The following is a 23,355-nucleotide window of genomic DNA, read 5'->3' on the forward strand; positions in this document are numbered from 1 at the left end:
AGAATAAAAACGAAAAACAGCAAATGAAACGAAAATAAAATACGATGATTGTGAACGAGGGGATTCAACGACAGCGATTGCAAGTGTGTCGAACGTATACACATACACACGAACACGTACGCTCTTCCGAAGAAGGAACGAGCAAAGGGAAAAAAGGTACAACGAACAAGAGCAACGAATGCAAGCAATCAAAGGTGTATCAATGTTTTATGCACGTAGCTCCCGGATAAATAGTGGTATTATTCAAGTTGAATGAATGTATTCTGCGTTGTTTTCTACTCGCTTGTTCACGAACGAAATCACATTTCGTTTTGCCGTTGAATTTACGACAATATCGTTTGTCGGTTCGTTCGTTTCTTTTGCACAACCCCGGATTGCAAGACACGCGTTCACATGGAATTTGCTTTCTATTTTCTATGTCATTGTCTGCTTACCACTTTGCATGGCAATGCGGATTCATTGGACTTTATGGATGTGATCCAAAAAGGTATGCTAACAACAACAACAACAGAACGATAGGAATATTAGAGTAAAACATGGCACTCCCAAGCTAATACAACTAACCGGGCGATAAAAAATGAAAAGGCGACAAAGACGTGCTGAAGAACACGGCAGACAAGAACATTCGTCTTGTGTAGAGCACAATGAAACGGCCAAATGAAACGAGTGAATCCAGGTGAATTGTGCTCATTGTTCGCCATTCAACAAAGCACATTCGATTGTTGTGGGTGGTGGTGGTATTCTATGACAACGAAAAATAAAATGTAACATTGTTGGCAAAGGTGTCTTGCTGGCTGCTGCTGCTGCTGCTGATGCCGCTGCTATCCGAACTTTATCTTTATTAGATTGCTCGATTCGACACTGTCAAATGATGACAGCAATGCACATTATGTGAATATGTGTGTGTGTGTGTGTGAGTGTGGCATTTCTGCAACAACAGCGAAACCATCGACAATCTGTATGCGCTACATTACATCGTATGGAACGTAATTTTGTTGTTGTTGTTGTTGGAAATTCGATCGTATGTCTCCGCAGGTTGCCTTCTTTGTGTTTGTAAGACTCAGCGTTTATGTTCATTCCTTTTTGACGCTTTGATTCGATGTTCTGCACGAATCGACCTCGGTGTAACCGAAATAGCGAACACATTTTGATTCCATCGTATCGTATGCTTTTAAAATTCAGATTGGCCCTTCATCCATAAAAAAGCATAAAGTGATTTCATGTGGCACAAACGCAACACCCCCCTCCAAAATTATCCTCTCTCTCGCTCGTCTTTTGACTGTGACAACCAGAGATTACTATGGAATATTTTTATTCATATGGGATACAAATATCGCATAAAAATAACAGATATTTTTCACGCGTTGTGTTCAGCGAAACGCATAAATACAGCGATTCTTCACACACAGAGTCGCTGTTTTTTCGTTATACTCTTCATACTTACGATGAGCTGCGCGGAGCGTGCATGCACATGTTTTGCTCACTTTTTCCTTGAACACTCTTCGTGTGTCAACACAATGTCTCTGTGTGTATCGCTTGTGTCGTCGTTTTTAAACGTGCATTTATATGTTTCGCTCTTTTCTTTCGATCGACACTCTTCGTACCCAGCTCATTGACGTCGTTTACAAACGACGGCACAAGCCATACACACACAGACATTGTGTTGACACACGAAGAGTGTTCAAAGAAAGAAGTGAGCGAAACATGTGCATGCACGCTCCGCGCAGCTTATCGTAAGTGTGAAGAGTATAACGAAAAAACAGCGACTCTGTGTGTGCAGAATCGCTGTATTTATGCGTTTCGCTGAACACAACGCGTGAAAAATATCTGTTATTTTTATGCGATATCTTGATCCCATATGAATGAAAATATCCCATAGTAATCTCTGGTGACAACTGAATGTGTTCGAATGTGCGGTCAACGCCGAAAAAAACATTGCGTAGATGCTCTCAATTTCAATACGGTTTCGACTTTCGACGAACGTAAAATGATATCGACAATAAATTCTCGATTCGACGTTGCCAATTCTTTTTTCTTCAGCTTTGCAACGGCATCAAGCTCCACCAAACTCGCTATTTCTCCCTTTGGGAGTATAAAAAATTGTACGGCACAGTGTGTAAACATGTGACGCTTTAAAGCGGTTTCAATGATTTTTTCTTTCTCTCTTCTCACGCAACCTTTGATCTCGCAGCCTGAATTCCTGAATCAATCCTTTTTGAACATGAACACGCATACAGCTGACAATATTTCACGGATTATAATTTATTTTTGTGGGAAGCAGTTTCGACATTACGCCGTAAAATGTATCGTGAAATGGCCTGTAACGAAATATTTACACTAGCACCATTTGTGGAACGAAAGAAAAAGCTCGTGAATAGACTCACTATTCTGAACATGAATGACACAACAACAATGATAACATGCGCTTATCTTATTCACTTTTGTGTGTGCGGTGTTTTCTATTCTTCTTCTTGACACGCTGCAAAATCGTGGCAGAGAACAGATCAAACGTCACTATCAGATTTTCAAAAGCACAGACTCCATTGTACTGAATTGCGTCGGAATCACATGTAAACGTCGCGATAAAAATAAAAGTTTCTCCGAGAATTAGATCTATTAAACGACAACTCAGACATGCCCCAACCATGCTGATATAACATTATTATCGAATATGGCCCCACCACTTGAAGTTCTCACTTTTTATCATTGACTCGGAAAATATGGAAACGCACAGAAGAAGAAGCACGAGAGAAGAAAAAAAAATAATTGCATGGTAACCATAAAATGCCGTTATACTTTTAATAATAACGATCGTTCTACTGATGGAGTGTGCGAAAAGAAATGACGATAAAAAAAAGAGAAGCGAGCTGACAAAACTCGAACCTCTGACAGTTCTGGGGTCGATGTCAATTTCAAGCGAACCAAAAATTGCTTCTTCTGCGTGCTGAAAACGCTTGTCGGTGGAACATTTTTTTTTTGTTCTAAATATCTTTACATAATTTCCTTTGTGGAAACTATTCCGCTTTTGAGTTTTTCAGGATTTCTTTTGTTGAAATGCGATTTCAACATACTTTTATTTGTTGTTGTTGGTTTTACACTTTTTCATTCACTTCAACCATACGTTGTGCATAGGCGTGTGTACTCTGCTTCTGTTGTTTTACCAAACATGTGTTTCAAGATTGCTGAGCATCTCAGCATTTCGTAAGGCACGGATATATCCGAGCATATCGACGACGAATACTGTATAATACAGTGGCGTGTGTTGCTACGTGCAGCCGCAACGACTCGAACGAAGTGTGTTCAGTTGATGTGGCTGCACGCAGAAACAACATACACATTCCGGTCGAGTCATTGCGGCTGCACGTAGCAACACACGCCACTGTATTATACAGTATGCGTCGTCGATATGCTCGGATATATCCGTGCCTTACGAAATGCTGAGATGCTCAGCAATCTTAAAACACATGTTTGTGTTTTACTCAACTCTTTTGTTTCGAAATGTTACTTTCCTTCTATTTTGCAAATGTTCTGCATTTTTTGCCACTCTCGTATTTTTTTCTCGCTTTCAGCAAATCTCAATTTTTTTCGCTTTCAAATCACAAAAAAAGTAATCGGAAGCTTTGCAAAGAACTTTGGTTACTTGTTTCAGCACAAAATGTTTATTCTGCGAACGAGAATTATCAAACAATATTTTTTCCTTTGAAATATGGCACGTGGATGTTTCGTTCGCTTAAATTTGCTTCCATTCATTTTTCATCGTCGACATTTCACTTGTGCTCGCACACTTGCTGTGTGCTTATTTACGTGCATTTGTGTGTTCGTTAGCCAAACGGGGGACCGATAGACACACCGGACCGATAGTGAGCACGATTGTGCACCAAACAAAAGCCTGTCGAAAAGAAATTGTCGGGTGTAAGTATGTTGTTGATTGCGGCCCATTAAACAGATATGTTCTTTGGAGCATCGCTTTTGATGCGTATGACGCGAGACACAGCTTCGCATTATGTTGCACGCATAGTTTTTTTTCTCTCTTCCCTTCTCGTTGTTGGTCTCCCCTTGCGGTTACTACCAAATAAGATAACGAAACCGTACAAAACCAAATTGTCGAAATTGAGCACATTACTCGAACGATGAACACCACCAGTAACACACAAAAAAAACGTGTGTATTCGTAACAATTGTTCAAACAAACTTCGTGTCGTGTGTATTGTGTAATTTTATTTTTATTTTTTCGTGATGCGCACTTTTTCGAAGGGCGGGCGGTGTATCTACTATCTGTTTATCACTTTTGGTGTCTTCTTTTGTTTGCGAATGTTTGGGTTCGATAAAAACCACAAAATAGCAAATAGCGGTGGGAGTGCGAGCATTTTGGGATCAGCATGGCTTCAGAGCCGAAGACAAAAACAGCAAAAACAGCAACAACAATAACAAAACTTTCAAAGTGCTTTGATGATGATTTTACAATGCGGCAGCCAATGTAATGGGATGCCACTTGAACATTTTTTTTCTCTCTTAACTGCAACAATCTCGTCTCGGATTTTCAGTGTGTTTTGATTCAAAGCGCGTTTATATACTGCTCATATTTTATTATGATTCCATCTCAAACGTTTCCGGCACTTAAAAAATTTCCTCTCTTAATTCGTATATCAAAAGATAAAAGTTGGCAAATGCCACACGATACCGACACACAGAGTATATCAAAATACATCGAGAGCCTATAGACTAGCATACACACAAGGCGAGTATGGCATTGTCACGAAGTTCGCAGACAATTAAGTTTTTCAGTTTGAAATATTGCTGAATGTTCAGTTCGGCAAAGAATGTTGGGGTTTTTTTCTGGCAAAGCATATTAAAACGGCGCGTTCGTGGTACAATTTTAAAACGGCGCTACGACGCGATACCGATTGCTCAGAGTGAGAGAAGAGACGAGCTCAACAGCTTGTCACTTACTGCTGTTACATCCACGATAACCTATCTAATCGGGGGAGTCGATGTGCGCCACATTCATCTTGCTTCATTTGGACATAGTGACGGCCTCAAACATTTCACAACAACAATAAATTATTCGACAGAGAATGCCTAACCTCGGATATTATGCTGTAAAATGACACATTTTTTTTCTTTCTCATCTCTTCGCGTCAGCTCTCCAAAACCGACCGAAAGCTAACGGCGTATGCACGAGATTCACCATGCTAAAGTATGTAATCTATTTTTCAAAGGGCAAATTCAATGAATCGAGATTTGTTCACGTTCGCCATTGAACACATGTTTCTTTTATGTTGAGCTGATGGCGACGCCACGACCGCTCACTTCTTTTTTTCTCTGGTTCGTTCGATTTTTCACTCGATGTTTTTTGCTTCCCCTTTCATAATATCGTAATTTTTGTGTGAAGTAAATCGGATTAAGAAATCCCTAATCATAAACACGTTTCAGCTTTGTACAGCAAATATTCAACGCTTGAAATATAAAAATGCGACGGTTTACATGGTAACGGCTCTAAGAGTACAAGCTAAGTCAACTGCCGTTGTTTTCGTTGCGATGGCTCATAACTCATTTGCGATTCATGCGAATCGAATCGTACACATGACGAAAGGTCGGTCTCCGCACAATTTCGGATTACACATTTAACGGCAACCGTTTGCAATAAAAATAGACATCAGCAGCAAGAACAACGATGCTCCTTGAACGGCACCCATAGACACGGAGATGGAAAAAAAGGAGGTGTCGAGAATGTGAGCAAAATAATATGAGGTAGAACAACGCGGAATAGCTTCATATAATATTTATACGTGCAATAACCGACGTTGACTTTTTGCTCTTTGATTTTTTCGAGATGGAATCCGATGCTTGCTTGGGTGTGGTGCGTGTGTGCTATGTGTATTCCCTTTTAGACTATTTGATCAGTCAATTCATGACTACTTAAACGATTAGGTATGTTCGAGTGTAATGCGTAAAAGTCAAAACCATACCAATTTCATTAGACGAAAGTGTATCTGAAAGGCATTTTCGGTCTGCGTTGTCGCTTAGCATCTATTTATTGGTGCCCGGTCACATGCTTCAGCTTAACATCGAAATGTAAATGTTAATGGATTACGTGAAATCGGTTTGTCTGCTGCGCAAACGGCACAAACGCAATAACAATTTTCCTTCCTATCAACATTTAATACGGGGTTTAACGCACATACAAAACTTTATTTCTTTCTCTTATTCTTCGTTTTTTTCTCGTTGTGTATCGTTTGTCGAAAATCAATTCAACAATCACCCGAACGAAACTCTAACGAGTTAATGGGGAGCACTTAAAACTCTGCTCAAGAGGTTTTTGCATGAAAACCGAGAATAAGAAGAAAAAAAAATATTCAAAGTCGGTTATTTATTGGCGCGAGCGCGTTTTTGCCTGCTCGTAATTCCATTGTAAATATACATTCATTACTGCAATTAACTAGACAAGGATCTGTCTGCGAGTCAAACAAACAACTCAATGCGTTTGCTTATTTCGACGTTTTTCTTCGAGTTGAACCTCGGTTTTGGCTGGAAAGATGTATTCCGAAAATTAAAATTGATCGTCGACCGCCTTAATCTCCTCACACTGCAGCAAATACAAAAGCTGGGTCTTTAATCAAATCCTTAATCAGTTGCAAAGAAATAGTACGCCGATTTCACATACGCACAAATAAAATGCGAAGCCAATTAATTTTAATAAGTTTTATCTTTGGTATAAACGCGTTTATCTGATGTGCGTTGGGAAGTGCACAAAAAATGGGCTGAAAAATATTTCTACTTACCGATCGGTGGCAACAGCAGCAGACTCACCATCACAGCGGTTACGTAAAACGTTTTAGTGACAATGCGGGTAATGCTGGCATTTTGTTGGCACCATAATTCATATTGCGGTTTCTGACCGTTACGCGTCATGACCATAGCATTTCAATTCGTTTACATTATTCGTTTGAAATGGTAATTTATTTACTTTGCGCGAACAAGCGTACGTCACTCGGTGTGCGATTTTGCGTGAACTGTTTGCTGCTGCTTTTTGCTCTTGGTGTCCGTTTTTTTTTGCTTCGACGGGAAATTATTTTCAGATATCGTTTTTGGTCGATGCTCTTTTTCAATTTATGTTATCATTTGATCATTTGGCAAAGTCTCGAAAAGTTTTTTTTCTGCAACGAGTCTCGTCTATCTTTCTCTATATATTCAGTTTTGTGAATGGGTTCTGCCAAAAACAAATTAACAACTCGTCCGAAAAAAAAATCAAATGGTCCATTCAATTGTTTTAATGCACTTTCACGTTACCAAGAGAGAAAAAAATTGTGCCACAACAATAACAAACGAGAGAAGGAAAAAAACAAACAAACACATAACTTTTTCTCGCAATTATGTATGGCCGTCAGCCATAATATATTTTTCTATTGGACGCATATTCATTCGCCCGAATGCCGGTCTCTGCAAAACGAGCGAACAATTCAACGGATTTCTTTTGCTCGCCGATTTTTTGGTGTAGTATTTTTCTCTCACTTTCTATCTCTATGTCAACTGGTTATAGTTTGCTGTTTGTTGGTTTTTCAGTCGATCAAAGACGAGCATAAATTTTTGTGGGGCGTTTTCGTATTAACGAATGGCAACAAAACAGACAAACCCGAAATGAAAGGGGAAAAAATGGACAAATTGAATTTGGTTGAATGGTTTTCAATTGCCAAAAAATACACAAAAACGACCACGTTCACTTATCGCATGCTCCTTTTTCCCCACTTTTTTATTGTTATTTTCTTGTTCGCTGTTCGGCTTTTTTCCACTTTTATTTCCCGTGATTCGCAACTATATTGCACAGAGTTCTCTCACTCGTTACTGTTCATTCATTTATGAACATTGCTTTTGCATTTGCAAATCATTGACGATTGCTTGTTGTTGGCCATTTGCTTCCATGCACTTTTACAGTCAATAACTTTTATCGCTGTCTATGTGTTGTTGTATTTCCGTAACGATGCTCATTTTATCCCAAAGGTTTTTTTTTCTCTCCAAGGAATTTCAATGGATTTGGTGCATGCACTTGTGCGATTCCTCTTTTGATTCTCAATCGATGCTCAACGCTCGCAACTCGACTCCATTTAGTAGAGGTAATTATACCCAGTTTTCTTCTATTTCTTTCACTCGAACCGAGAACCTGCAATAGAAAAACCGTACAGTAAATTAATTCAAATTCAATTTGAGATTTATTGCATTGAATCGGATTCAGGACACGATACCATGAGAAGAAGAAAAAGCGGCAAAGCAACAAAACACTACAAGCGCAAGAGATTGAACGACTTGGAACTTATACAAATTGGAACAATCCGATTTGGCACGAGCAAAAACAATAACGACGATTTCATTGGCAAGAGCGAGATAGAGACGGAGAATAAGCACAAGAGACAAGTCACAAACAATGCAATTCAACAGGTGGGCCATGGGTTTTGGTTCTTGTTTCGAAAACATCGATTCCGTGGAAAATTGCTTACGCAAGAACTTGCGACGGTACTACGAAATTGCACTTCGTTCAATGTTCGCTAAACAAATTGAATCATCAGCATAAAATTGATAAAATGAAGGAGAAGACGATGGTGAATGGATGAAAAGAGTGAACAAGAACATTAACCTCTTCATATTCGATGTGCACTAATATTTCGATTTATGAGGACAACTTCATTATTTATCAAGCACTACTATAGCAAGCATATTCAAACAACCACTCCTTAAACAATGCCGTGCATAAAGAAAACACTCGGTGTGTGTGTGTGTGTGTGTTTGTGTCCGGAAATTGGAAAGGAACGACGAATGGAAATGAAAATTGTGCTAGCAAATGGCTATATATAGCTCGTGAATAATGAATCGCATTTTCTATGAAACGCATTTTCATTCGATTTCCAATCGATATCAAACAACGATATTGCATTTTGTTCCGTATTCCTTGAGTGTGCTACTACATTCATCATGCAAATCTGTTTTCAGTATGACCAAAAAAAAATATATATATTTCTTCCTGTAATACGCTCATTTGTTCGCTCATTCAATTGCAGCTAATGGCAGCACAGCCATAAAAGGGTATTAAAAATGCAAAGCTCCTATTTATTATTATTGTTATTACATCAATGTAAATATTGAACAATCGACTGGTGAATGCGATCCTAATGATTTTCGATATGCAATCAAATGAATTCCATCAATTGCATTTTTATAGCTCTCTCGATTCAAGCGCTCTTCCATTCATCGATGCATGTCGCACACACAGTTCATCATCAATCATCATTGCAACAAAGAATCTTGTGTACGGTTTGTGCGCGCAAAGAGTTTGTTAGAACGCTGGTTCCTGTCAAAGAGCGGAAAGTAGCCGGGGAATGTGGAAACGGTGCTTTCGAAATCAAATGTAATTCGTAAAAAAAGCTTTTGCAATGAAATACCGAAATAAGACCGAACATTTTCAATGCTTCAATGTGAAGCTCTCTTGGAATTCATTACGTTTCACTCAGAACGATACTCAAATGCGGAGGCAAAAAAAAATTGAACAACTCAATGCAAAAAAACTTATTTTAAGCAACTTGAAAATAACTGGAAAAATTCGCTGAGAATTATTTGGTGCGGTTGAAAAATATTGAAATTATTGCAGTCGACTATGGCGGCAGCGACACACATTCGGAGGCAAAAAAAGTGAAGGAAACAGAATTTTGAATGCATTCTATCATCCATCATGGAGTGTTTCCATGAGGCAAAGATTTAAGGTGCAATAATAAACTCGGTATGGAGCGAGAGAACGAAGATGGCACAAAAAAAAATGGAAGAAGCAAGAAAATTGGTAAACTAGAGCGCATTCACCAAATTATATGCACATAGCGTACTTCCAACTGATATATCATTCTGTATTATTATTATTTTCGCGTATTACAAGTGCCGAAGAGAAAAAAAAGATCCAGAACACACACATGTAACGAGCGCAAGAGAGATTCGAATGAAAAATAATAATAAAACGGCAACCAACTACTTCATGTGGAGCGCGACTCGTGTATGCATCGTGTGCAATTTTCGCACTATATCCACAATTGTTTCGCTTCTCACATCGGCATTTCGCTATGAAAATAATAATAACACAGTAACGATACCAAGAGAATAAAAAAAAAACAGGAATATGATTGCGAATATGATGTAAGAGATTCAGTTTATATCGTTGACTGATGAGATGCAACGGAGTCGCTGTTTCGTTGTCAATTTTTACAGCTACACAACGGGTGCTCGCTGCTTTCCGGTTTTTTGTTCGAAGAATTAAAATTGAGTTTCTTGTAGAACATGGCTCATTTTTCTGCTCATCGGAAGATGTGCAACCGAATTTGATAAATTTCGTAAAAACGAACCTGGAAAATAGGTTAGCAGAGACGAAAAAGAGGAAGAAGTGAAGAGAACGAGGAAGAAATGATGAAAAGCACAAGGAATAAATACTAAAGCCGAATATTGCAGCTTGTGTTTGGCGACCGAACCAACGGAATATGAGCTCAAGCAGCGTTGCTTGCATGAATTCAGAGCGTGAGCCAGCGAGAGCATGAAATGTATGGGAAGAAAAGAAAACCGTCGATAGACATAAATTTATTGCTGCAAACTATATTTCAACTGTTCTGGAGGGTGGATGGAGAGGAGCGAGGTGGTTATTCTATTCTCATTTGGTGTTTGAAGAGAAGTCGAATGCGGTATTCAATTCATCGTCATTCGTCTGTAAATACCAATATTTTATCGATATACCAACTGTATCGAAACTGCGAACGCCTGCTAATGTCATCTGCGACGCAGGCCCACACAGCACAGCACTCAGCACACACAATGCCAGAATATGGATTCGATTAATATTCCAAATACTTTGTTATAAGAATGGCCATTCTTTTTCATTCTCTCTTTTCATAACACGTATGTGCAATGAATAGTTTATTGTGTGTGTGTCGTGAACCTGAATCTTAAAAGCGTATCAGCTGCAGCAGGAGGTGTAAGAAAGAAAGAGAATGAATGAAAGAAAAAAAAACGTCCATAGAAATGTGAATAAATCTTGCAAATATTCCAGATTGGATTGAAACGAACAGAACGAGAACACCAAACACATCATTTTCGCAAATATTGAAATCGATATAGATATATATTTCTATTGAATATTCCGTGTCGGTTGCACACTACAATATGCCCTGCCCATACTGATGGGCCCAAAATGTGATCATTCATGTGAATTGGTGTCAGTTTATCCATTTAAATAAATTACAAAATAAATAAAGCACACAGACGAATAATAAGAACGAAGGATGGTCGGACGGACGGATAGAGAGGGGATGAGAGAGGGTTTGAGAGGTAATACGAGAACGTGAATTCTTATTGTTCAATTTGTGGGATAGTGGACCGGAAAACCCATATTTGATTAGAGAAACCATACATACACATTTCTCAACTTCAACAATTTCCTTTATCGCCTTTTATTTTCAATGCGACATTCTTTCGAATTATTGAGATATTTTTCTTCCTCTCATCCACACCCATTCCATCCATACACGGTAATCATTTTCATGCTATTTTCGCATTTCGATCGCTTATCCATCTATTTTATTGCCATTGATTGTTAAATGTCTCCAGCAAGAATAATCGAGAGAATAATGTTATTTTTCTCTGTGTGTATATAGTACAACGTACATTTCCATCGGTTGACATCGAAAAATGGTTATGGGGCCTACGTTTGCGAACGTATGACCGAGTGAATGAATGTATGCGGTGGTTTGCATTGAATATAACGATAGAGATTATTATGACTGTTCACTTTTATTGATTTTCCGGAATGTGTGTGTGTGGCACACACCGTGTGCGCGGACAGGCGGAGAAAAGAAGAGTTTCGGTATCAAAACATAACGAGTGAAATAACTCTATCAAATGGTAGAACATGGTCTCATTTCCACTGGAAATATTCTATACACACACACACACATTTGCTCTCACAAAAGCGAAAGCCAACACCGAATTTGGCATAAATTGTGGCTTTACATTGTGCGACGCGTGCAGGGGCGAACATTTTACCGCATCGATTTGGCCGTAATAACTCATGTTTTCTTCTTCTTTCCTTTTTTTGCGCCCAAGAAAATTCCGTCCGAATTCCCTGGATATTTGGCATTTAATAAAAACCACATGCTCTGGCCTTCGCCTTTGCTTCACTCTTCGTCTATTTCTGTGCCAGTTTATTGTATTTACGACCGGGAAAACAGATTCAACCGATAAATGCAGGGATATGGGATCAATGAGCTATCTGATCAGATCGATATTTAGATCAGCTTTCGACGAATGCGGTACATTTGGTGTTTTTTCGTCTTTTTTGCTCTTTTGCTCGACGAAGGAAGTGAAAAGCTGGTAAAAATGATGTTGATGCCAACAAAATACAACTGACGGTCCGAAAAATGAGATTCTCAAAACTAAAATATTTGCATTTTTTCCGTTGGCTATTTTTTCTCTCCCTCCTTTTTTCCATGCTCTGTAGATATCCGGTAGCCGGGCCATCTGTGTGCACATTCTTGTTACTTGAGGTGTAAAAATGGAATGTTTAACATAAAAAGAACACCTTCCGTCCAACTATACTCTTGGCTTTTGCACGTAGCACATTTTTATGATACCATAAATTGACGGCATAAGCACTTCAGTGTACTACTGTTTGCGCGAAAAGAAAAAAAAATCATGTTTGGCTCATTCAGGTGCGGCGGGCGAAAAAGATTGAATGAGTTGCTGTGGTTTGAGCATCATCAACGTCCAATGCTTTTCTTTCTATACGTTGAAACATGCTTCTTCTTGTCATTGAATGACGCCGCGGTGTTAATGGTATGCATAATATATTTTTTGGTTAGAGTTAAAGTGAGAAGTACTCGTAATTTACTCGCTTGCTCTGTTCCCCCTTTGTTTCGTCCATTTCGTGCGCAGGCTAATGAATTTCAAAACGGGTGCTAGGAAATCAGACCTTTCAAGCATTAAATTTCATCGTTTACGGTATTCAATAAAACATTTGTCGAAACTTCGTTGTTGTAGCCCAAATTCATTGAAATCTCTACACAAAAATTACGTTGTTGTATTACAGAATTACAGCCACTTAACCTAAATTTCATTTTCGCTTCTTCCGGCTGGTTCGCATCTCGCATCGCCTCCGCTTTTCATTTCTCTCCAGAAAATGAATGCTCTGTGAGCTGCGGCTTTTTCATTTGACATTGTTGTGTAGTCTACCTCAAGATTTCAATAAATTTTAATTAACTAAACATCTTTTTTCTACCTCCTCTCTTCCTCTCCCGCTCACACTTTCTCGTCTTTGATGTTTGTTTTTCCTTAGCCTGTTGCAAACCAATTAGAAAATGTGGCGCATAAAAAAAATTGACGGTAATTTCCAAGTCATCGATTAACGACCTGTCTCATTTAATTCAAACTCAAATATTTCAAAACAACCAGTCGAAAAAAATGAGAAAAATGGAGGAAAAAAGTGAAGCAGTAAAGTGATTTTTTCCACGACCTACATGAAAATGAATTTTTTGACTATGGCTCAGACCATCATTCTGTGGGTAACGCCACACCGCACTGCTTCCGATCCATTTTGTACTTGGCGAAACACCGTGTTTTATGGAGTTTTTATGCTTTGCTTTATGTCTTGTGCTTAATTTATCTGCCCATCTCACAAATTTCGGCTAATATTCGACAATTCAGTCGTATGCTGGCGCAAAAATCTCATGGTGTTGAAAATTTGGTTTTGCATAGCACATAGCTGTGTCGGCATGACCGAGTGTGCTTAAGATCGCCAAAGCTAATAAGTTAACATTGTCAGAGATGAATTCCATGTGGATATACGTACTGCTTGTTCCACCCATTTGCAAACACGCACACATACCATTGGCATTAATGGATGGATGGAGGTGCACGGGTCTTGATGAATTTTAATGGTTTGTGAAGTACAATCAGCCTCTACAATACAAAGATATTTTTATAATTTCTGCCATGGTTTTTTAAAAGCCAACGTAATAATCTCATTTGTCTGTGTGTGCACTGTGTGTACATTGTAGAACATTTCCGAGCTCATTATTAAATACAGACACTCTGGAGAGCAGCACATTGCTGTGTTGGGAGAGAGCAAATGATTGTGAATGGACGAGCCAAAGAGATAAATCGGAGCGAAAATAATTACTTTTTCAGCTGATACTTGAAAGTTCGCATATCAATTTCCATTCCATTTCGTGCTCTCGTTTGTGTTGGTAGCCGTTTGCTCTCTTTGTCGGATTAATTTTCGCAAATGAAATCTTCGCATAATGACGAGGTTGAAGGCGAGTTGAGGCAAGCATTAAGTTGAAAATGAGGAGAGAAAAAACACACAACAGCAACAGTGGCAACAGTCGCAACAGCAACAACATGAAACATGAAAGCACTTAAAACGTCGACGTTAACATAACTAGAGCTGAATAGAATGACACGAGTCAAGATTATCGCACATCCACATAACACTTTGCCGACCGAAAGATTTCTCTGCGTGTGTGTGGGAAGAAAAAGCAGATAAACATTGGGCGGAATGATGAATAGAACCACAGAGATGGTTTGAAAAATTGTGAACGCCGCACATTCATGGAGAAACCACTAGAAATTATGTAACGATGATGGAGAGGGAGAAAAAAGCATCCACGTTTTTTTTTCTCGGGTGCTCTTTAAATCGTGCGATATTGCTATTGATGCCGACACTGCGATACGGTGCAGAAATGAAATTATTTTTTTTTCGTGCCGTCGTCAATGTCTGTACATTTTGCTGATTGCAGGCCTGCTTCCAAAAAGTGAATATTTTCTTGAAAAACGCACGAGTGCCGCAAATTGGAAGGAGTCGCACCAAACCATTCCTTTAATGCTTATTGCTCGGCTGACTGAAATAAATCGCATCAGCGCCAGCAAAGTGAAAACGAACGAGGAGCGCAAACCAAGAAAAAAAACACATTTTTGCGAAAGAGAATACAGGGAAAAGCAATTTGATGCCGGTGTGCTCATGTGTCGATATTCCTCAATATGCCTTAACAACAACTGTATTATCCGTAATAGACTCATTTTAGCGCTTCAACAAACGAACTAATGCAAAAGATGAGGAACAAAAGGGAGAGAGATAGAGCAAAAAAAATTGTTTGCAGGACACATGTTTCTGAATTCGAATATTGTGCCTTTTGCTGCCATATTGTGAGTGTAAGTGCATGGTTTTTTTTTGTTCGCATGTCGTCGCATTTATCCGCAGCATTGACGCCACTTTCGGTCAGATATCTATTTGAAATTGAGGCTTTGTATAGCGCAAAGTGAGTTGCCAACAAGTCGATTATTATCGATTCATTCCACATTCAAAAAGTTTATTTTTAAAATCGACCCACCTCCACTGTCTCTCTCTCACTCTCTCTCCCAAATTCAATGCTTCATTACGTTTCATTTTGCGTTTCGAAACGTAACCGCTCTTTGTTTGAGGACGGATGTGAGGAAACGTTGTGGAATTTCGTATAAAAAAAGTTTTTTTCTCCCATGAGTTGCCTGCAGAATGGTGTCACAATTACCGATTCAATCGCCATCAGCTCTCATTCTTTTCGTTCGTTCACTGTTCAAATAGTGCTATTCAATTTCGTTAAATGAACTTGAGCACCATGGACTAAAACTGTTCACGTGCACGACTCTTTACTAATGAGAAAAAAACGTGTAGTGAAAAAGTGGTCAATGACCGTGCTTTTAACTTTGTTAAGTTAGTATAGTCATGTTTTCGCGAGCATTCGCTTAAACACTACGGTAATTTTATTTCAATCACATTGAATGCCAACACATTCGGCTTAATTTATCAATTTTGTGTTGGGTGTCGGCGAAGCACTTACGCAAAATGAATTGCGATTAAAAAGCTTTTTATAATAAACTAATGGTTTTTGCCGTAACAAGCCATTCTCGTTGCCATAAATTCAAGCGTGGGAGTTTAATTTTTGGAACGGATTTTAATCCCGAAATATTCAGATAAAAAGCACATCGCTTAAATGCCCGTTAGCTTTGGTTTGTAATCGGTTTTAGTAGAAATTTTTTTTTTTAATAAAATCTCGGAGTTTTCATTTTGCCTGCCTCAAGTATGTTTTCCTTGTTCATTCCAATAAATAATAATAAAAAGGATTAAAAAAATGTGGTGTTGTGCTATTTATATTTTATTCATCAAGCGCTGTAGCACAAAGCGACCGATAACGACGCACTCGAAAAAGAACACACGTCCGCTGTGGAACAAAGCCCAGAGAGGAAAAAAAAACAACAACATACGAAAGAAACAACACATTTGATGTGTGTTTGTGGGCAAGCATTGAGCATTTTATTTTCCATCGATACGATGCAGAGGAAGCCACATGAAAATCATTTTATTATGAACGCATTACAAGATATTATGCGAATTACAACCATAAATATATTTATTTCGGTTTTTGAGATACCAGCACCGAAAAAAAACAGCAACGGCTTAAAAGCTGTTCCATGTTTTGAGTGTAAAGGAACCGCCTGAAGAGAATGAGTGCATCGAGAGAATTTAAGCGAGGCGGAAGAACGCACACATACAGAGGTTTTATCATTTTTTTTTCTCTTCGAATCTGCTTTTCGCCCGAATTTATATGGAATTATCATAACTTTACACCCACATTAACATGCGGAAATCCCTTGAAATTTAGAATCAAAATATCGTCCCGCATTTTAATCGCATTTTCAAATGGTTGAGCTTTGGTCTCACACTTACCGTCAGAAGTGGTTTCCAATAAAATTTTGTCGGTTGGCTCAATATCATCCAAACAAATTTGTGATGCCAAATGGCTTTGCAATCGCCCCGAGTGTCCTCCGTCGTTATTATGGGGAAAAGCCAGTTTTTTTCTGTTGTTGGGCCAAGCATCATTAAAAATGTTAGCCAAAATGACATCAATCCATTAATGCGAGGATTTATACAATTTTGGATGTGCAAACGAATAAATTAGTCATTTTACATGACAGAATTTGAATGTCGACAACTAAACGTATAACGATCTCGTTATTAGCCAAATGCATAATTTACCAACAGTTTTTCTATATTCATATGAATGTGATGGAGAGCGAAAAAAAATCAGCTAATGACAGATAGCTGAGGATATATGCTGAGCATAGAAACTCAGTAAGAAACTGAGATTGGGACATTTTGACTTCATGACAAGTAGTTCATATAAATGCATGATGAAATGCACGAAATTGTATGCGTGCCATCATAAATTTGTTTGGACTACACGTTATAAAGTCAAAATGTCCCAATCTCAACTTACTGAGTTTCTATGCTCAGCATATATCCTCAGCTATCTGTCATTGACTGAAAAAAATGAAACAAATTGAAAAATGTAAATCATACATTTGAACAGCACAGAAAAAAGAGAGCGGGAGCGAACAGAGTGCCCGTTGAAAAAGTTACAAACAAAACACAATTCCATTCCGTTGATAACGTAACTTTGGAGCAAAACATATATACGTTACTATATGGAAACTTCGTCAGCTGCATGAATTTGCATTTCAAATATTTCGTATCGTTTTTCTTTTTCGTTTTTTTTTGTTCGTTCAAATTTATTCTTTTTTTTCGCAGCACGGCTGAACTGGAGCATGATCAAAAGCACAAACTATATGAATAGCTTTGAAAGTGTGCTGGTTTTGTTGGTGTCGACTGCATTGTGCAATTTTCAATGTGATTTAACGCGTTTTGCTGCTGTTTTAAAAATTAAAATGACCAACGGTGCAGCTGGCTGTCTAGTCGTCATCGTCACCGTAAATCCAACTTTATTTACATTTGCAATGATTTCATTACGGCAAATTTTTTTTTTTGTTCATTTTTCTTCTTCCCGAATACTGACTTTGTCTTTTGCAATGGTCGCATTGCTTTGGTTCCGAACAAATTAACGAAACCGAAGGGAAAAATTGTGTTTCATGCAAAGTTGCTGATATGGGTTTTTCTGTCAGTTTTCTTTCTGTTTTTACTGCTGCTGTTGAAAGCAAGTGCACAGCGAAAAAAGTAGAAGAAATAAGGCAATCAAAAAATCGGACAATGTAGTTGAGTGAGAGTGAGCCGCCACCAAGCTCGATCTGATATATCATTTGCGTCATTGTTATTCTCCGAATGTTTTTCATTCGCATGGCTGAGACTTTAATAAACCTACTTTACTTTATAACATTTAGTAGCATTATTTATATGCTGTTTGGTCTGTCTAACGAAAGAGTGCTCAGCCAGAGACTGCGAGGTAGAACGAATGCGAGAGAATGAATGGCGAATTTCCTCTTGGCTGCGACAAATAATCGCAGCAGTTGAAACGGCGACGATCCGGCTATATTTGGAACAAACCGAAATTCACGGAGGACCAACGGCACACACGACGAAAAAGAAAACACACAGCAACTACGACATGACAATGGACAGAAATCCGAGCTCAGACACATGCAATGCACATTAAATAAGTATGTTTGTCTTCATTATATGCAATCGCGTTCTCGGCTTATCCTTAAGCTCACGCTTCATGCCTGCGCCCCAAAATACACTCTCTTCCAAAAGCTACCCAGGAGAGAACAAGTCGCTTTTTTCTCATTTACTTTGATGAGACAACTAACATATAAAAATATGATTTAAGAGGGATTTCCACTGTACTGCTTCCAACTGAACTGTACAGCTTTCAACAGCTCGCATTTTGTCAGTTTCATTTTAGTAATGAAACCAGTACGATTTTTTCTTCGCGCTTCAGCCAGTCTTTGTAACAACAAGTACTTTCAAAATGAAATAATTCCAATGCGTTTTTGCAATGCAGAAAAAAAACCAATTGAACCAAATGGAGTTCATAAAATGCTTCGCAATTAATTCAATTACATAACAGCAAAGTGCATTCTGTTACGTTGAATGCGCTTTTTTTGCCTCAGTCTGAACGCCGAGTGATAGATCATGAATATTCGGAGAATTTTCAATGAAAATACCAATAAAATATTGAAATAAAAATGTTTTTCTCCCATATCGATAGCAATCGATGGTAAAGCTTTCAATTGGGAAAAGAGAAAATTTCAATAATTTTAATTTATGAATCGAAGTGATCAGAAAAGTGATAAAAAAAATTGTGCATTCTCGTGCCGGCGGTTGTGAGTAGAATAAAAGTTGGAATCCATTGCTTTGCCTCGAATATTTTTTCAATTTATTTCCACTTTGCGAATGTGCTGCGAATCTCAGCCTGGGATCGAGAGATTGCTGAACAGCGATGAATGCTAAATCCAGTTATGATTCTGTGAAAATTGCCATTCGAATACACACATAAATCTGTGGATGTGTGTGTGTGTGTGTGTGTGTGCGTGTGAAACAAAGAAAACTTTTAAAACGAAAGTTTTGTGCTCTTTAACACATTCCATTTCCTCGAGGAAAATAACGAATTCCGTTTGCGGAACGAGGAATAAAATGTTGGATTCCCACTTTCTCGCACATTTAATACGCCAAAAGAGAATAAATAAGTGAAACCGGAAGAAACGTGGGCAAATTCGCGAGAAGCGAAAAAGAGACAAAGACCGAGAGCAGAGAGGGAATCGTCCAAAATCTCGTATTTACATTGCACATTAGCATATTTACTTGCTCGAAGAGAATACAAACAGGCAAATGAATGGAAAACAACATATTCATGAACATGACAATTCTGTTATTAATAATGTGACTGGGCATGTGTATGGCGCGCGCGTGCTGTTCATACATCGGGCCAACACACACACATTTTGCATTTATTTTTGTGTTTTTTTTTTATGCCCGAGCACTGTTCGAAGTAACTGTAATTGTGGTTCGGTCGTTTTGTTATGTGTATACTACATTCGATGTTGTTTTGCATTCGCATCGCATATAATATACGCTCGTCGCTAACTTTGGGGTCCACGTACTTGGGGTAGTACGAAAATTTTCTGAAATTCGCATAAATTGTTTGTCGAAAGCACACAGACAAGAATCTAGGCAAAATCCAACGCAAACCAAAAGAAAACGAGGTAAACATGCCCGCGATATTTCAACGTTGAATACAAGGAGTAGCAGAGAGAGAGCAAGAAAAAATAACGACCGCGTACGATGCACACAATTCAAGGGATGTGTTTTGCATGTACAAAACTCGACCAAGCGCATACATAATGCTCCCACTGTGAATAATAAGCGTCGACCGTAGGAGCGAGCATACTGAGGCAAAATAAAATGAAAATCGAAGCTTTCGCATATCGCACATAAATAATGCACACTTATACACCCATACAAGCGAAACAAACAAAAAGAACAACGCTTTGCGGTTTGAAGACGAACGAAAAATGGTAGCTACAAATTAAAAAGTTTCGAAAACACATGAACAACACCAAAACGAATGTAAATAAATGAATAACGAATTAATCTACATAGCAAAACCGAAAAGCGCCCACAGCTAGACACACACACACCAAATCCCCATCGCCATCGTCATGTAGTGGCATTGCGAAACACAAACAAATTACATACTATTAAATTGTATGCATTAATTATGATTGAATTATTGAAATTGCAAGGCAAGGATGTACGTAAGCCCAAACTTATATATTAATTAACAAAAGTAAAATAATTGTTTTAGTTTAACTTAAAGCGATGCCCCGAGTGTAACCAGATTATTCGTTGGATTTTCGAATTTCGGTGGATGCTTTTTAAAAATAAATCACACATGAGTTGCAATCCGAAGAAGTTACTTTTTGAATAAAAAATTTCATTCAACAGAAAGAAAGTAGTTTTGCAAAGACCGAAAAATCGTGAATTTAATTTAAAAAGTAAATGAAAACTCCGAGTCAAAGTTTATTTTAAAAAAATGAAAATGCGCCTGAATGCATCTTCGTAACATACAATTTTAATAAGTGACTATGCGATCAGATAGCATGTAATTGAGGCAGCGTTTTTATTTTTTTGAACTTTGTCTTCAGACAAAAATGCATATAAAATCTAATCTATTTTTTTTCTATCCAACGCTTTTGCATGTTGATTTTCATCGCTCGATAACATGTTCATTATCGTCGCATCGCCCGTTAAATTATGCCATCAAACCAATTATCAAGTTTTGACAATTATCAAGTTTTGACAATTTGCTTGTCTCATTTCCCAGAGATTGAATATTTATTATTAAGTTAAATGGAAACTTTTCCAAAAACTAGAACACACGACTGACAAGTTGGGCAAGAGATAAAAGTAAACGAAAGAGCGGGGAGGAAAAAACACGAACTGATTTCATACACATCGCAGCCAAGTTAATGCATTGCATCGCTGATTATACGGCTACCAAGGGAATGTAAACGGGTTTGGACGCTCAAGAGAAATACCATACATAACTGTTCACAAGCGAACGATAATCAACACGGAAATTCATGGGAAATGTTTATCTTCCGGAAAAATCGGCAACAAATTATAGCATGTAGTGCCCAAAATCGAGAGAAAAAACCATGCTTTTGTAATTATAACAATCGTTCATTCCGATCTCCACATTTTGGACAGCAATTTTCTACATTACTCGAGATTGGATTCGAAAAGTTTGCCAAAAAAAAGGCCCCATTTAAATTGGAAACTCATCGTTCCAATCAACTCTTTGATGTGAATGTGGCATCGTAAGATCATCGGTGTGTGAGTTTCGAAACGATTTGTTTATTATCACAAACAAATTAGGAAAATTACACGCAAAAACGTTCCGTTCGAAACAACGCTAACTAGGTTTGCATTTCTTTTATGCATCGAATAAAGTGGAAATTGCCGCGCTAACTTTGCCAAAGTCATCATTTTCATAGCAATGTGTTCAATTTGCTGTTCACTTTGTTGAATACACACTTTGTATTGTTGCGCACACCCCGGATCCACACAATGGGGAACTTACTAGCGAACGCAAACAGTGGAAGAATTCAACTTTTCGAATGGAAAGTAATCCGATTAAAGAGCAACGCAAAACAAAGTTCGCTCTTTTGAAAACTTTCAACCGCTCATTCATTTTTCGCTTGTGTTGCGACCGTATCGTAAGAACGAACACGATCATTTCACTGTTTCGATGCTCGCACAACTCGAAACAATGACAACGAAATACAAGCACACACCCAACCGTGCATCTTCATTTGAATCAGAATTTTTTTTATCGTTCGGAACACACAAAGAAAATCGTTGACAACAATTTATATCATACTCTTTTTTGGTTCCGTATTTTCTTGCTCCATTCTATCTGTATGCTGTTGTTCCGTGTACTCGGTGGAAATCTTGTTAAATGTTTGCTATTTACTTGTGTTCGTTGTCGTTGGAATTTTCGCTTGTTTTTGGTTTTCGCTTACACCACACAAATTAAGTTTCGATATTGTGACAAATGGATGCATTTAGCCATGGCCTTCGTCGCACGTCTCAACAGCTCAACGTCATCGTCTTGGCTTGTCTTCGTTCGCCCAAAATAATAAATAAATTATCGTTGCTCTAACGAGAACACAAACTTTAGCTTTTGTCTCTTGTTTCGTCATTTTCTCCGATTGTTCTTTTTATGAAAGTTTTCGTTTCTATTGACATTCATTGTCAATTTGTTTCCTCTATTTCTAGTCTCACCCTTTAATACAAAGAAGTTTTCGGTTGGATATGTCGAACGAGGAAAAAAAGACCATTAATTACGGCATCATGTCGAATTGGCGATGAAGAGAAAAAAATCAGCACATACGATTTGCGTGTTACGAAAAGAAAAAGGTTAGTAATTCATTAGGATGTTTTTATGTGTATGTATGGTTGATGCAATAAAATTAACCCGAATTGTTTTTGCGACCGAGTAAAAGTGTTCCATTTTGGATGGTTGGGCCGACAAAAAAGTCAACATCACTTTTTTATCCATTTAATATATTAATCACCCATTTGCAGTAATAAAACGATTTCGATGTTGGTCGTCGCACAAGAGTATATACGCAGCGCTTATATAAGTGTGTGCGTTTGAATCATTCGGTCCAATCACCACCACAACCACCGGGCCAAGATGTGGTGAAGAGCAACGCAATTACATTTTGTGAGTGAACGAAAGCGACAGCACGAGCAAATTGGGTGAGAAAAAAAGGTCGGTTGTTGTTGCTGGTGTTATTACATTTATGGCACACTCTGGATAAAAGGGAAATTAAGAGTTGGCTGGTAAGTGCTTGTGTCGCATTTATTGATTTCCCAAGGCAAGCCAGTGAAAGCGTTCCGCCTTGGTTGGAATCAAGAGAGAGAGAGAGAGAGAGAAACATTGCGTATCGCTTGCCATCTCAACTTCACTAAAAATGGTCTTCTTACATGACTAGCCCATTTGG

At 38.3% G+C, this 23,355-nt stretch overlaps 1 protein-coding gene across 1 annotated transcript in view; it reads right to left on the reverse strand.

Moving 5' to 3' along the window:
- The window catches only part of LOC129566466 (uncharacterized), a 69,716-nt gene that overhangs the window by 23,258 nt on the left and 23,103 nt on the right, over positions 1-23,355 (reverse strand). Inside the window, exon 2 of the mRNA XM_055442427.1 lies at positions 6,783-8,158. Within this exon, the coding sequence (XP_055298402.1) occupies positions 6,783-6,918 (136 nt within the window). The 5' untranslated portion in view covers positions 6,919-8,158. The remainder of the gene's footprint in view (positions 1-6,782; positions 8,159-23,355) is intronic.

The sequence above is a fragment of the Sitodiplosis mosellana genome, unplaced genomic scaffold, assembly GCF_009176505.1.
Source record: "Sitodiplosis mosellana isolate CC-2019 unplaced genomic scaffold, AAFC_SMos_1.0 Smas_scaffold_1, whole genome shotgun sequence".
Lineage (NCBI taxonomy): Eukaryota > Metazoa > Arthropoda > Insecta > Diptera > Cecidomyiidae > Sitodiplosis > Sitodiplosis mosellana.